The 14,587-nt window shown below is 40.3% G+C and overlaps 2 protein-coding genes across 3 annotated transcripts; one reads left to right on the forward strand and one right to left on the reverse strand.

Annotated features, from left to right (window-relative positions):
* Nucleotides 1–265: 265 nt before the first annotated feature.
* On the reverse strand, nucleotides 266–7,133 carry ttc14 (tetratricopeptide repeat domain 14). 2 transcript variants are annotated; one of them, XM_029148200.3, is made up of 12 exons: nucleotides 6,551–7,133; nucleotides 6,340–6,464; nucleotides 5,947–6,146; nucleotides 5,264–5,348; nucleotides 4,957–5,086; nucleotides 4,726–4,881; nucleotides 4,425–4,496; nucleotides 4,192–4,311; nucleotides 3,751–3,873; nucleotides 2,935–3,052; nucleotides 1,908–2,023; nucleotides 266–1,790 (listed from the first exon to the last, which is right to left on the reverse strand). In XM_029148200.3, the coding sequence occupies exons 1-12, from the start codon at nucleotides 6,682–6,684 to the stop codon at nucleotides 845–847; spliced, it is 2,325 nt and encodes a 774-aa protein (XP_029004033.1). In that variant the 5' UTR covers nucleotides 6,685–7,133; the 3' UTR covers nucleotides 266–844. The 2 variants fall into 2 exon arrangements, with proteins under 2 accessions (XP_029004033.1, XP_029004032.1); XM_029148199.3 differs by having other exon boundaries at nucleotides 6,340–6,467; nucleotides 6,551–7,132.
* Nucleotides 7,134–8,533: 1,400 nt separating this feature from the next.
* Nucleotides 8,534–14,485, forward strand: LOC114854799 (mucin-2-like). Its single transcript, XM_055508632.1, has 4 exons — nucleotides 8,534–8,686; nucleotides 9,338–10,861; nucleotides 13,980–14,065; nucleotides 14,152–14,485. The coding sequence occupies exons 1-4, from the start codon at nucleotides 8,623–8,625 to the stop codon at nucleotides 14,209–14,211; spliced, it is 1,734 nt and encodes a 577-aa protein (XP_055364607.1). The 5' UTR covers nucleotides 8,534–8,622; the 3' UTR covers nucleotides 14,212–14,485.
* Nucleotides 14,486–14,587: the final 102 nt, after the last annotated feature.

Here is a 14,587-nt window from a genome sequence, read left to right on the forward strand (position 1 = left end):
TCTAAGGCTTCATGTGTCTGAGTGTGTGAAGGTGTGAAATACTTATAGCCTAAATACTTATAGCCTAAATAAATGCATAAAAAAAGCACATGGAAATATTTCAACGACCCATTAAGTGTCTCAGAGCGATATGAAAATATTAACAGTATTTTTGAAAAATATATTGTGAAAACACTTCTTGAAGATCCTTGATCTAATGGGAAGATATTTAATATCAGTTAAATATTTAACGTTTGGGTCTGTTGGAAAGACAACACTTTACATCCCACGTTGAATCCTTTATTGATTTTTACTAAATTAATTTCAGCAAATCTATTGAATATAGTTGGTGAATAAGTACTGCAGTACTAACAGTCAGGTCATCTGGGGAAAAAATTCACAATCATAGCATCAAAGAAGAAATTGGCACAAAAATGTAAACATAAGAGACAACGTATGTTTATAGGAGGAAGCACAGCCTCATCTTGAGACGAACATGTTAAAGCCTGCAGCAAATCACCGGGTGAGAAAGAACTCGGTAAAATGTACAAATGAAGTTGTGTATGCGAAGGTTGTGGCACGTTTCTCATGATTCCGTGAAGCTCTTTTCATTTTCATTAAGCCATAGCAACATTTCATCATCACCATTCACATGAACATTCCGATACATTTTGACCAGTTATTGTCTGGAAAAAACTACAACTGCTAACAGGCCATAGATCGTCCATTTAAAAATTAACGCTCAAGGTAATTTACCAAATGCAGGACATTCAATGAGCAGCGCATCTGCCCAGCTGTGCTAGTGTCCATCTCCTTACCCAGGCTGCTCTTCCCCAGCACTTTTTGTATATGGCAGATTCAGGTGTCACTTCTTCAGTCCGACTCCTTTCTCTTTTTCAAATTGAGCAATTTGATTGAAAATGTCCAGCAGGTTCGCTGGGACGTGTTTTGCAGACTTTGGCTCAGACGCTGAGGTCAAAGAACTCGGTTGTTCTTGATGCGTTCCAGCTTTTTCTGATCTTTTACAGTCTCCACTATCTGACCTCCCACTCACTCTCTCTCTACTTCCATCCTTCCTTTGAACCACTTCCGGTTCCATTTCTCTGCTTTCATACCTACCACCGTCGAATGAGTTCCTCTTCCAGGAATCACGTCTCAGCCTTGAAGCAGAACCAGAATGTGCTGAATATTCTGATAGGACACTTGATTTGCGTGAATACTCGGACTCGGCTGAGGAGCAGGATACCCGTCGCTGTCTATTCTCATCTAAGCTGCTTCTTCTCTTAGATTCGCCGTCTCCCCTTCTTTCCCTGCTCTTGCTCCTTCTCTCCTCTCTTTCTGGACTTCTATCCAGACTGTTTTTGTTTCTCTTGGTCCTGCTGTCTTTGCTGCCCCTTCTCTTTCTGTCTCTATGTGAGGAGTTGGATTCTTCATCCTCAGAGGCCGCTGATAAAGAATACAGCTGACAAATCCTTTTCTCTTCTGCATTCTTCCCTAATAACACCTGCTCACCCCTCTCTCCAAACCTCAGGCCTCCTTTCTGATTGAGAAATGTGGCTGAGGTGTTGGGAGGTGTGGGATATCGCTCCTCTGAATCCTCATCTACTTCTTTCCTGTCTTTCTCACCTTTACCCCCCTCACTCTTTCTGCTCTCCCTGGAGGAGATCCTGTGATGGCGTTTTGATTTCTTTTTCTTCTTCTTCTTTTTTGACCGTCTGTGAGAAGAGGAAGATGGTGAGGAAGAAGAGCTTCCAGAAGAAGTAGACAATGACGATGAGGAAGAGTTGGATCTCTTTCGCTTCTTTTTCATCCTAAGAAAGACAGACATCCACAGTTCATCTGATTCTAGACCAACAGATTTATGAGAAGCTTACGAGCTGTGCACAATATTCACCCATCATATCTTCAAAAGATCAGCACCAACTCACCTCTTCTCCTCTTTTAAGATCTTACGCAATTTCTCAGCGCTGGTTGTCTGCTTGCTCTTTGTTTTCACCTGCTCCTGCTCTTTGGCCAGAGCTTCTTCTCGCAGGCGAATCGATTTCTTTACAGTTGCCAGCCAAAGCAAAGCAAGGCCAAAACCCCACAGACACACATTCAAACAGCATGACGGATTCCACGCAGAGAACCCATAGATGACATTCAGTCATTTTAGGTCACAGACGGAAGTACGAGGGGAAAGTTAAATGTCACAAACCACACATAACAGGATGTTTGAGAAATAAATGAATAAGCAAAGTTTACCATTATCAGAGTGGCGTGATCCATGACCGACGGGTGGACAGAGGTGAAAGCGGAGATATGAAGAGGAACATTTGTTTCACGTTGAGACAGACAAGGTTTCAAAGTTACCGTTATTCCACGAGGGACGCGGCACAAACCAGTGTTCAAAGGAGGAGTCGATGTCATGGTGCAGTTTCAGGTCACAAGGCCGCGGCAGTCGGAGGATTAAAGGGCAGAGTCCCAGGTACACACACATCAAAACACTTCATCAGTATTACAAACCATGAGGTACGGGCACAAACATACACACCAAATGTCACAGATATAAAATTTTGTTTGCTCTTCATATAATATGCTACATAATTATGAAGACATCTGCACTTTAAACTGCACATCAACATCTTCCTCTCAGTCAGTGTTTTCATCTAGTTGTATTACTGTATCTCAAATCCATTGTTCAGCTGCACGCAGAATAAAAAAAAATAATTTGACTTATGTTTTTGGTTCCCACACTGATGGAAACACATTTCCTCATTGCTACACAATGACTGGTGAGTGCAGCTGGCAGCCAGTACAAGAAAATGTACCTGAACACTTTTTAAGCCCCATCTAAGTTCCTATAGTTTTGTTTGCTCTTTGTGCATTTCTACCTTTGTCAGAGGAGATAATGACATAATTAGAGGTGTTCACGTCAGCTCTCTTAATACCAGGTGTACGATGTGGCACGCTCACCTGTATCGTGTCTGTGATCTTGTGCAGGGCCTCTTTTGCCTCAGGGTTCGAGCCATCCAGAGAGAGAGCTCTCCGGTAAAGTCCCTCCGCTGTGACTAGTTTCTCCTGTCCTTCAAGCCTAGACGCACACGCAGACAATCAAACTTTGACATCATCAAGTTGACTTTCTTGCTTTCGATGACAGCAACAAAGCAAACCTGTCTATGATGTTGGCTACAAAACAGCATTTGTCTCATATTATTCTCATTAATTGACTGTTGGAGTACAGGTGACTGAGCCTAGGAATGGAATCAGGTGGTTCCCTAATATAATTACTGTTGTGTAGTTGCATAACAATATAAAAATGTAACTGGAAGGTGCCAACTACTAAAATGTGCTCAGCACCAGCAGATGAAGCTCTTACAGTAACTGAGGCAAATTTTGAAGCCAAGACAAAACACAAATACTATAATCAAAAGCAGTGGAGTGAAGTTCTATCATTTTTGCCAACAAAACATTCCTTGCATGAAGATCTCTCAGAACAACAGTTCCGGCACTTACATTGTCCTGGTATGAACCTTTCTTACAGTAGTGTTTTATGGGGGGAGAAAATCATCACTGCCAATATCATGAATAAGCTAGAGCTTAAAAAAAAATTATATATATCTTTCATTGAGCCCAGTTTTTTCTAACCACTATGACAACAAGATTAAGATTGTTTAGTTAACAAACTAAGACATTAACACCTGCTGACACTGCTACGTATGTCAATAGTTTCTCTCATTTTAGCTCCTTGTTTTTGTGTCACCACCAGAGGTCAAGTTAAGAAGCGCTTACTGTTGTCCTCGCTCCACCAGTGTCTGGCAAAGGTACTTCTTGGCATTGCGATGGTCTGGACAGTTTTCTAGAGCCAGTTCAAAGTCTGTAATTGCCTTGAGGAAACTTCCTTTGTTAGCATACCTATGAAGGAAACACAGTTTTCTTCTTCATTTTCAAGTTATGTCATTGCCTGTTTAATGCATTTTATCTACAACAGTAATGCATAATATGAATATTAATTAGGTAGTTTTAACACTTATATAATGCACAAGTTCATTCCTTTCTGTCATGCATCAGCGTTTCATCAGATTGCAAAGCAGATTCCAAAGCATGACTCACATTCCTCATTCCAGTAGTTACTTTCTTACACATGCACCTTTTACCCTTTCTACATTTCAGTGGTATGAGTATGCTAAAACCTAAAAGGTGCGTTGTACGACGTTAGGAGAGTGAACTCACAGAGCTCCACGTGCTACGAGAGCTTCTACATTATTAGTGTCGATCTCCAAGGCTTTGTTATATTCATTCATGGCTTCCACATGGCGACCATGTTTGAAATGGTCCACACCTGCACGAACACTGATGAGACAAAAACATACTGGATGTTACACAACAATAAAAGTAGAATTTGACACCAAGTTCAATTAATCAAAAAAATAATCTTCAAAACAAAGATAAACGTTGTGCATTACCACTTTAAGGCCCAAGATGCAGACTGCTTCTTCCTGATAGCCGAAGCAAAATCCTCCTCTTGAAAAAGATTACTGAAGATTAAGAGGTGTAGTTAATGAATAGCTTTTGTCTTGAGACAGTACAACCATCACAACAGTTTCTGTCTTATGCAGCTGAAATTACAAAACTTTACTAGAAAGGAAATTTGTTGCATTTGCATATAAATGCGTGAACAATACATGTCCGTGGCAGAATAACAATTTTTTGAAAAGCTTTAGCTGCTAGCTGCATAACAGCAGCTCATGAAGTTGACATGCTTACCTCTGTAATCCTCTCATCATTGATGGTGGGTGGGTGTCGCTGACTCCCACTTTATCCAGCAAGTAGTCCACTACTGAAGGGTTGTGATAACCATGGCAACTACTCAGTATCAATTCATAGGTCTCGCTTGAATCAATGCCAGCACGGACACTGCGACTAAAAAAGTTTTTTCCCCTTTCAGTTTAATGTTTCAAATTTAATCGTGTTTTTTACATTGCGTTTTGCTGTTACCCGTAGTGTATGGGCAGCTCCTCCCTGGTAATGACTCCCAACTTGATGTGCTCCAAGCCTGAAGAAAGAGAGGCCTGGTGCAGGGACACAGTGATTTTCTCCTGGTAGCGATCAATGTCTTTCACTCCAGCTGCAGAACAAGAGTTTGAATGATTTCCTATATATGATTATTGTAAGATATAAGACATAGCCATTCACCTACTTGTGAAAACTATGAGAAGAACCAAGTGATTCAGGATTATGGAATCATATTGTACAATATTGTTTGTGAAAGACTGGAGTGGACCCTGTGAAACGCAACACTAACCTCTGATGAAGTCACCAATCTGATAGTAGGACAGAGGGTCATCATGACTGCCGGTGGAGGGAATTTCTCTGATGTGACATAAAGCCTGAATATGGAAATGTAATACAACTTGAAAGGATATATATATATATATATATATATATATATATATATATATATATATATATATATATATATATATATCAAAAGCAATGTAGAATACGGAAATAGGGGCTGAAAGAGGAAGAAGGAACTAGTTTGTAAATGGAAACGATGACGTTACATTTAAACAATACCTGGCATGTAAGACCCAAAAAATGCTACAGGGAAATAAATTGGGGCAGGTTGTGAAACAGCGTTCCTAAGATGAACTCAGGCTGATAACTAAACTTGGTTTACAAAGGCTATAATAAACTTATAATGACGCTAAATACTAAATATACCAAAACTTTCATACAATTGAAACTATACATGACCGTTAAACTTCATATCCATGGCAGCTTCATTAATCTGATGTGCCATTTAATACCAGATCAAATTCAACACAAAATCCAAAAACATTGCTCTTCGTCAAAAACTTAATTTAAAAGTGATTTTTGCGGCATGACTGAAAATTCAAGTCTGCAGCAGTTTTACTCATCTTTTTTCCTTGTCATATCTTGTTCTGTTCACCTATGTGTTGTTGTTTTAGCTTGATGACCTACCGATAATTCCAGGTCCTCTATGTCTCGCTTCAGTCCTCCTGCCATGCATAGCAGAGTGAGAAAGAAGCCATATTCTCTAATGTTGTTGATTCTTCCAACCACAATGTCGCCTTTTTCCAAATCCCTGTACAATATGGACCTTCTCTCCTCATAGGATACCTCCATAAATAACTCCAAAGGTGGCATTACTGCATAGGGCTCTGGGGAAAGGAGAGGAATGCTTTTTTTTTTGCTTGTCCCTTTTTTTCCAGCCAGTACTAAGTCTTTTCACATGAAAATCCAGATATTGAAAAGACAGATTGTTGTGGCTTTACACATTTTCAAAAACATTAGCCTCTAGACATACCACTCTGTTTTTATATGAAAACAGCTAATGAATGACAAAGCACAGACCTACGGCTTCCTCCTCCTCGTGCTCTTCTTCCTGACCAGTTGCAGTCTTCCATGACGGACAGAACAGGATATCAGCCTTCCGAGCGATGAACTGCTCCACCAGCGGGTTTCCCTGGCCTTCACCTCTGCTACATAACCATTCACGGGATTTTACACAATATAAAGGCTTCGCTATAAAGGATTCTTCGTGAAGGTGAACTCTCGGACTTACCTTTCATACGTGGCCAGGCACAGGTCGGACACCACGGCTTGGAAGTCTGGGTTTTCCGTTTGTTCACATTTCAGTTTGTTGAATAACAACTCTCCGTGATAAGTCAAACACTGCCTCAACAAGTCTCTGTCCATCCTCTGCTTCCACAGGACCGCAGTCACATTGTTGTCAAAATACTGCAAGTCTACAAGCTCCTGATTAGCTCTGGCGAATATAACACTGGACTTTCCCTATATAGATAACATTTACGTCACAAACGCACTTCAACAAATATGATATAATGTGCTTTTTGATTTAGCGAAAACGCCCGACAAATACAGTTTAATGAACGTAGTCAGAATACAACGCTGCTCGCGTAGCGTAGCTAGGTTAGTGTTAGCAAAACGAACGAGTTTGTCACAGCCGCTCGTGCACGTTTAAACCTTTTATCTTCGTAAACACTTCAAATAATTTTACATATACCAAGTGCACCTACTTTGTTAAATAAGTTTAGTTGGAACGGCTGAAATACACTCAACAAAGTAAATTTGTTTCAATTGTAGCATGCAATACTGAACCACTGCGCGTGTGCGTGTGTTACAATAAAAGTGTTCGTATAAACAATAGCTCGGAACCTTTGTGTCGTTTTCTTCCTGAACTATAGTACAATGTCATAATTTATTAAATTAATCAAAAATCATAGGTATTTTTGAGAGGATTTTAGCTTATCTGTGATAACATCAAGTCAAGTAACATTTCCAGTGTGTAAAAAACAACAACATAAATAACCTGTTTGACTGCCTTGAGTTTGACTGACTTGATGGATTTTTCAGCAATTGTTTGAGACAAGATATGTGCAAAAGTATTTGATCTTAAAAACATGTGAAAATCTTTCCTGTGATAAATTTTCTCTGACTTTAAGCAAAACCTCACAGCAAAGTTGTGATGAAGGAAAATTGTTCTCTGCTTGTTTGTGTGGGTCCAAAACCTCGACTGAAGGGTCTAAAGTGCCCATAGGTGTGTGAGTGGTTGTCTATGTATGTGGGCATTACGAATATTGTAATTTGTGTTGACTGTGAAAAAATACAGTCACAGTACACTCTATACCCTACACTATTGCATTCTTTACAGTAGAGTGTAATTTAGTACAGTTCTTTCTTTACAGTTCTTTCATGACTTTGAGCAGGTCGCTTTGGAACAGTTTGTCTAACCGGGTTTGGAGTGGCTCAGTTTAGGGCGGCACGGTGTTGCGGTGGTCAGCACCGTCCACTCACAGCAAGAAGGTTCTGGGTTTGATTGATCCCCTCACAGCAAGAAGGTTCTGGGTTTGATTCCAGGAGGCGGCCCTGGTGCCTTTCTGTGAGAACGTTTGCACGTTCTCCCCGTGTTTGCGTGGGTTCTCTGCGGGTTCTCCGGCTTCCTCCCACAGTCCAAAGACATGCATTAGGTTGATTGGACTCTCTCCATTGCCCGTAGGTGTGAGTGTGTGCGCATGGTTGTCTGTCTCTGTGTTGCCCTGCGAAGGACTGGCGATCCGTCCAGGGTGTACCCATAGCCAGCTGGGTTAGGCTCCAGCACCCCCGCGACCCCGCATATGGGAATAAGCGGCTTGAAAATGGAAAATGGATATTTGTTTACTTAAAACTTTTTATTGAATAATACTTAATACTTTAGGAAAATAGGAAATACAATGATTACCCACTGAGTAAGGATTAAATGGGCTAATGGTTTGCAAGATTATGAATAATTTTTAACCAGAAGTAGGTTAATAATGCACTCTTCTTAATAAAACTGGGAAACTTCGGTCATCCTCAGTCAGTGTTACACTAACTCATGTTAGTGTTTGAGGAGTAACTGAAACCCATGCAGACACAAAAAGAACCGAGAGAACTGAACCCAGGTGCCTGGTAACAGTAAACCGCCAAAGGTACTACACACGACATTTTCTAGGCGCACAGTTGTTTCTAAGCTAACATACCTGTTTTATCAGGTTGTCTGAAAGCAGACACACCACCTGTTATTCCTCCTTCACACAAGGAAGGAGCAACTCAGTCCCATCACACTGCTCTCGGAGAAAGAAGTGACTTCTCGTCATGGAAAAAAAAATCTTTTATTGGACATTACTGCTTGGATTATTTCATGCATCCTGTGGAGGAAGTAAGTATTGAGAAATTCATTCTATAATTTGTAAGAATGCAATTGAACAAATTATAGATTGTTTTTCAGATTAATGTTGGAAGGTGTATTATGCTAGATAATATATATATTAAATATATTAAATTAATAGATATATTAAAAGCTAAAGTTTATAACGATTGAACTTCACAGCATTTAAGAAATTTGTTAAATTCTTATTTAAACATTTAAAGTCTTAATGAAAATAATGTTCTGTGTAATGTGTAATAATGTTGTCTGTTATTCAATGTATTCTCTCATAACCAAAAAAAATCACGAATAAATTAAGAATAAATTAATTATTAAGAATTAAATGTTTTTTAACTTTTGTTGGAAACACATTGATTATAGGAAATCAGAGAGAGTTTCTAGTAAGAATGTGAATGGGTCGTGTGGAATGAGACAGACAGGACAATGGATTTACAGGCATTGGGGAATGATTGGATGTTGGTGATGAAGCGATAAATGTGACTCAAAACATGAACAACAGGAAGAACAGTAACAGCATTCGGCAACAGCACACATTGTTTCACTGTCTCTGACTGTGCGACAGACTTTAGATTCATTTATCATCAGTACAGTACACAATATTTATGAAGTTTTAACCTGAACTTTTTTTACTTAATTTTTCAGTTATCATTGTGGTGGATACCACACCTGATACAACTACCACTGCTCCACCCACCACACCTAATTCAACTACCCCAGCTTCAACCGGTGATGCACCATTTGTCACAACTCCATTGACAACAACAACTACCACTGCTTCACCCACCACACCTGATACAACTATCCCAGCTTCAACCGGTGATGCACCATTTGTCACAACTCCATTGACAACAACAACTACCACTGCTTCACCCACCACACCCGATACAACTACCCCAGCTTCAACCAGTGATGCAGTGTTTGTCACAACTCCATTGACAACAACAACTACCACTGCTTCACCCACCACACCCGATACAACTACCCCAGCTTCAACCAGTGATGCAGTGTTTGTCACAACTCCATTGACAACAACAACTATCACTGCTTCACCCACCACACCTGATACAACTACCCCAGCTTCAACCAGTGATGCACCATTTGTCACAACTCCATTGACAACAACAACTACCACTGCTTCACCCACCACACCTGATACAACTACCCCAGCTTCAACCAGTGATGCACCATTTGTCACAACTCCATTGACAACAACAACTACCACTCCTCCAACCACTACACCTGGAACAACTACCACTACTCCACTAACCACACCTGATACAAATACCCCACCTTCAACCAGTGATGCACCATTTGTCACAACTCCATTGACAACAACAACTACCACTGCTTCAACCACCACACCTGAAACAACTACCACTACTCCAACCACCACACCTGAAACAACTACCACTACTCCAACAACCACATCTGGAAGAACTACCACTACTCCACCCACCACACCTGATACAACTACCACTACTCCAACCACCACACCTGAAACAACTACCACTACTCCAACCACCACACCTGAAACAACTACCACTACTCCAACAACCACATCTGGAAGAACTACCACTACTCCACCCACCACACCTGAAACAACTACCACTACTCCAACAACCACACCTGAGACAACTACCACTACTCCAACCACCACACCTGAAACAACTACCACTACTCCAACCACCACACCTGAAACAACTACCACTACTCCAACCACCACACCTGAAACAACTACCACTACCCCAACAACCACACCTGAGACAACTACCACTACTCCAACCACCACACCTAAAACAACTACCACTACTCCAACAACCACACCTGAAACAACTACCACTACTTCAACTACCACACCTGAAACAACTACCACTACTCCAACAACCACACCTGAGACAACTACCACTACTCCAACCACCACACCTGAAACAACTACCACTACTCCAACAACCACACCTGAAACAACTACCACTGCCCCACCCACCACACCTGAAACAACTACCACTACTTCAACTTCCACACCTGAAACAACTACTACTACTCCACCCACCACACCTGGAAGAAATACCACTACTCCACCCACCATACCTCAAACAACTACCACTGCTTCAACTCCAGTGACAACAACAACCACATCTTCAGGCCCCACTAACACAACAACCCGAGGTACGTGATGAACAAATAGTATTGAACCAGACTGCTTTTAACTCCTTAATAGACACTATTGGTTTTACTCAGCAGGTAAATGAACCCACTCATCGTTTTAACCATACTCTTGATCTTGTCATGACATATGGGGTTGAAATTGATAATTTTATAGTTCTTCCCCAAAACCCTCTGTTATCTGAACCTTTCTTATTAACTTTTGAATTTAGCACAATTGACCTTACAGCAGCTGGAAAAAAAATCTTACTATAGCAGATGTTTATCTGACAACGCTGTTGCAAGATTCAAGCAGATGATTCCATCATCTTTTGCCTCAATGTCTTGTAGATACAGAGAGGAGAACAGTCACCTTAATCCTTATGAACAGGTTGACTGTCTTGTAGATGATGCTGCAGCTTCTCTACGTACAATGTTAGACACAGTGGCTCCTCTGAACAAAAAGGCAGTGAATTAGAGGAGGTTAGCTCCATAGTATAACTCAGAGATCTGCAGGCTAGAGCACAGGACCATACAACTAGGAAGGCAGTGGCGTTCCAACAAAATGAATGTAAACTGCATTGCATGGAAGGACAGTCTAATAATATATATAAAAGGCACTTTGTGCTGCTAGGAAAACATATTATTCCTCCTTAATTGAGGAAAACAAACACAACCCCAGGTTTCTTTTTAGCACTGAAGCCAGCCTGACTGAGAGTCATAGCTGCAATGAGCCTACTATCCCCTTAGATCTCAGCAGCAATGATTTTATGAACTCCTTTACTAATAACATTATCACCATTAGAGAAGACATGTAACAGCAACTTCTTCCAAATTACAGAAAGCACTGTCTAGATCCACCAACTTTAAATTTACCAAATCCTCTGTCTTACCTAGACAGCTTCTTCCCCATAACTCATAGGGAGTTAACCTCAATAATCAAGTCTTCCAAGTCATCCACTTGTCTTTTAGATCCAATCCCAACCAGATTACTCAAAGAGGTTCTACCTTTAATCAGCTCGTCCATCTTAAATCAAATCAACTAATATTGTACCACATGTACCACAGGCTTTTAAGGTACCTGTAGTCAAACCTTTATTAACCTCTATTATTATTAAAACCTACTCTGGACCCTGGAGAACTAGCCAACTAAAGGCCCATTTCAAATGTACCCTTTATTTCTAAGATTCTTGAAAAAAATTGTGGCTAAACAATTATCTGACCACCTGAGTGGGAATAACCTGTACGAAGATTTTCAGTGGGGATTTAGAAAACATCATAGCACAGAAACAGCTCTGGTTAGAGTCACTAATGATCTTCTCTTAGCTTTAGACAATGGTCTAGTTTCTGTTCTTGTCCTGTTAGATCTTAGTGCTGCGTTTGATACAATTGATCATAACATTCTATCACAGAGACTAGACCATAGAACTGGAATTAAAGGAACAGCACTGGAATGGTTTAAATGCTATTTGTTAAACAGATTCCAGTTTGTTCATGTTAATGAGAAATTCTCCACATGCCCAAGATTAGCTATGGAGTACCACATGGTTCTGTGCGGGGTCCAATTCTGTTTAGCCTATACATGTCTCCTCTAGGTGAGATTATTAGGAAGCATTCTATTAATTTTCATTGTTATGCAGATGATACTCAGCTATATATGTCCTTGGAACCAAATGAAACAGATCAACTAGTAAAAATTCAGGGTTGTTTAAAAGACATCAAATCCTGGATGTTCCAAAAGTTCCTTCAACTAATTTCAGATAAAACTGAAATTCTCATTGTTGGGCCTAAAAATCTGAGAGAGACACTACTGAGTCAAATAGCCACCCTGGATAGCATAACATTAGCTTCAGATTCTACTGTGAGGAACCTTGGTGTCATCTTTGACCAGGATCTCTCTTTTACATCATACATTAAACAAATTTCCAGAACCGCCTACTTTCATCTTAGAAATATAGTTAAAATCAGAAGCAGCCTCTCTCAGAGCGATGCAGAGAAACTGATTCATGCATTTGTTACCTCTAGGCTGGACTACTGTAACTCCTTACTCATAGGATGTCCTGACAGCTCCTTAAAAAGCCTACAGCTCATTCAAAATGCTGCAGCCAGAGTTCTAACAGGACTTAGAAAGAGAGATCACATATCTCCTACATTAGCTTCTCTGCACTGGCTACCTGTAAAATGTAGAATAGAATTTAAAATTATCCTTCTCACCTACAAAGTACTCAATGATAAAGCTTCTTCTTATCTTAAAGACCTCATAGTTCCTTATGATCCCAGCAGAACGCTTCGTTCTCAGAGCGCTGGGCTACTTGTGGTTCCTGAGGTCTTTAAATGTAGAACAGGAGGCAGAGCTTTTAGCTACCAAGCTCCTCTCCTCTGGAACCAGCTCCCTCTTCAGGTTCGAGAAGCTGACACACTCTCCACCTTTAAGATCAGGCTTAAAACCCTCCTTTTTGATAAAGCTTATATTTAGAGATGGTTCAGGTCACTGGCAATGATTGTTAGTCACAGGAACCATCTCTTAGTTAAGCTGCAATAGACATAGACTGGTGGGGGACTTTATACATTGAGCTCCTCTGTTTCCTTCTACCTCTTCTGTTCAGTAACCTCCCATCATTTTCCCATGTTTAACTAACCTTGTCTCTTTCTCTCCAGTAGTTGTGCTTCTCCCCCGATCTCTCTCTCCTCCACTCTGTCCTTACCTACAGAAATCATTGGACTCTAAGTTTGGTGTCTGTGATGGGCAGCTGTGGGTCCAACCATCCTGCCTGTGCTCTGTTGTTGCTTGTTGTTGCTTGCTGTTGTTACTGTGCTTTTCTCTCTCTCTCTCCCCTCACCCCAACCGGTCGAGGCAAATGGCCGCCCACATCCAGCCTGGTTCTGCTGGAGGTTTCTTCCTCGTTAGAGAGGGAGTTTTTCCTCTCCACTGTTGCTGTCAAATTAAATGCTTGCTGTATGTGGGATTTGTTGGGTTTAGTTGTGTGAGGTCTTAAACCCTACTTTGTAAAGTGCCTTGAGATAACTTTGTTGATATATAAATAAATTCGAATTGAATTGAATTGACATTTGTAACTTTCGTTGTGGACTTAGTCGTTGTTGTAGTTGTACTGAAGCTTTTGCATTATTATTAAACCCACAGAACTACAATCACTGGCACACCTGGAGCTAAAGCTAAAGTCTATTGGAGAGATCAGCAAAGTGACGATCATTGACTCCATTAATCAGGTATTACCTTTAATGCACAAATTCAGCACGTGGGGAATGAAAGCAGATAGATTTTATTTGTTTAACCTCTGTATCTTTTCCTTTAGTTTGTGCAGACTCACGTTCTGAGTGGAACACTCTTCAATCTGAATGTGACGATTGTTTGACATGGCTTGAACACACACTATTCTGCAGACATCCCACTACTATTTGTGATTACTGTACCCACATCAGAGAATAACGCACAAGGTCTGTTGGGTAATTCTTGCTACTGTAAAACATTTTGCTGTACTGTAGAATTGAGGAGGAAGTTTAAGACACTGTGTTTAAGGTTAAGTTTTACATTTTTCATCAGTGTAATTGTATAATTTTTTTTCTGAATATTATTGTAATATTATTTTGTTGTAATGTATAAGAACGTTAAATGATATGAAAACTTAATTATTTGTTGTGTGATTTGTTTGAGGCTAGAGATAATTTAGTCATTGTTATAGTAGAAGGTTTATATAATTACTAGGTTTGCTTAAAGGAAAGGATTTTAGG

This window comes from Betta splendens, chromosome 4 (assembly GCF_900634795.4).
Source record: "Betta splendens chromosome 4, fBetSpl5.4, whole genome shotgun sequence".
Lineage (NCBI taxonomy): Eukaryota > Metazoa > Chordata > Actinopteri > Anabantiformes > Osphronemidae > Betta > Betta splendens.

Bases quoted from the DNA above. Each gene is read 5' to 3' on its own strand.
- ttc14 (XM_029148199.3), bottom strand. From the start codon at position 6,684: ATGGACAGAGACTTGTTGAGGCAGTGTTTGACTTATCACGGAGAGTTG. The intron at 5,349-5,946 runs GTAGGTCATCAA...TTCCATATTCAG, and splicing joins TAGAGGACCTGGAATTATCG to GCTTTATGTCACATCAGAGA. The intron at 4,497-4,725 runs GTAAGCATGTCA...CTTAATCTTCAG, and splicing joins ATGATGAGAGGATTACAGAG to TAATCTTTTTCAAGAGGAGG.
- LOC114854799 (XM_055508632.1), top strand. From the start codon at position 8,623: ATGGAAAAAAAAATCTTTTATTGGACATTACTGCTTGGATTATTTCAT. The intron at 10,862-13,979 runs GTACGTGATGAA...TTAAACCCACAG, and splicing joins CACTAACACAACAACCCGAG to AACTACAATCACTGGCACAC. The intron at 14,066-14,151 runs GTATTACCTTTA...CTTTTCCTTTAG, and splicing joins TCATTGACTCCATTAATCAG to TTTGTGCAGACTCACGTTCT.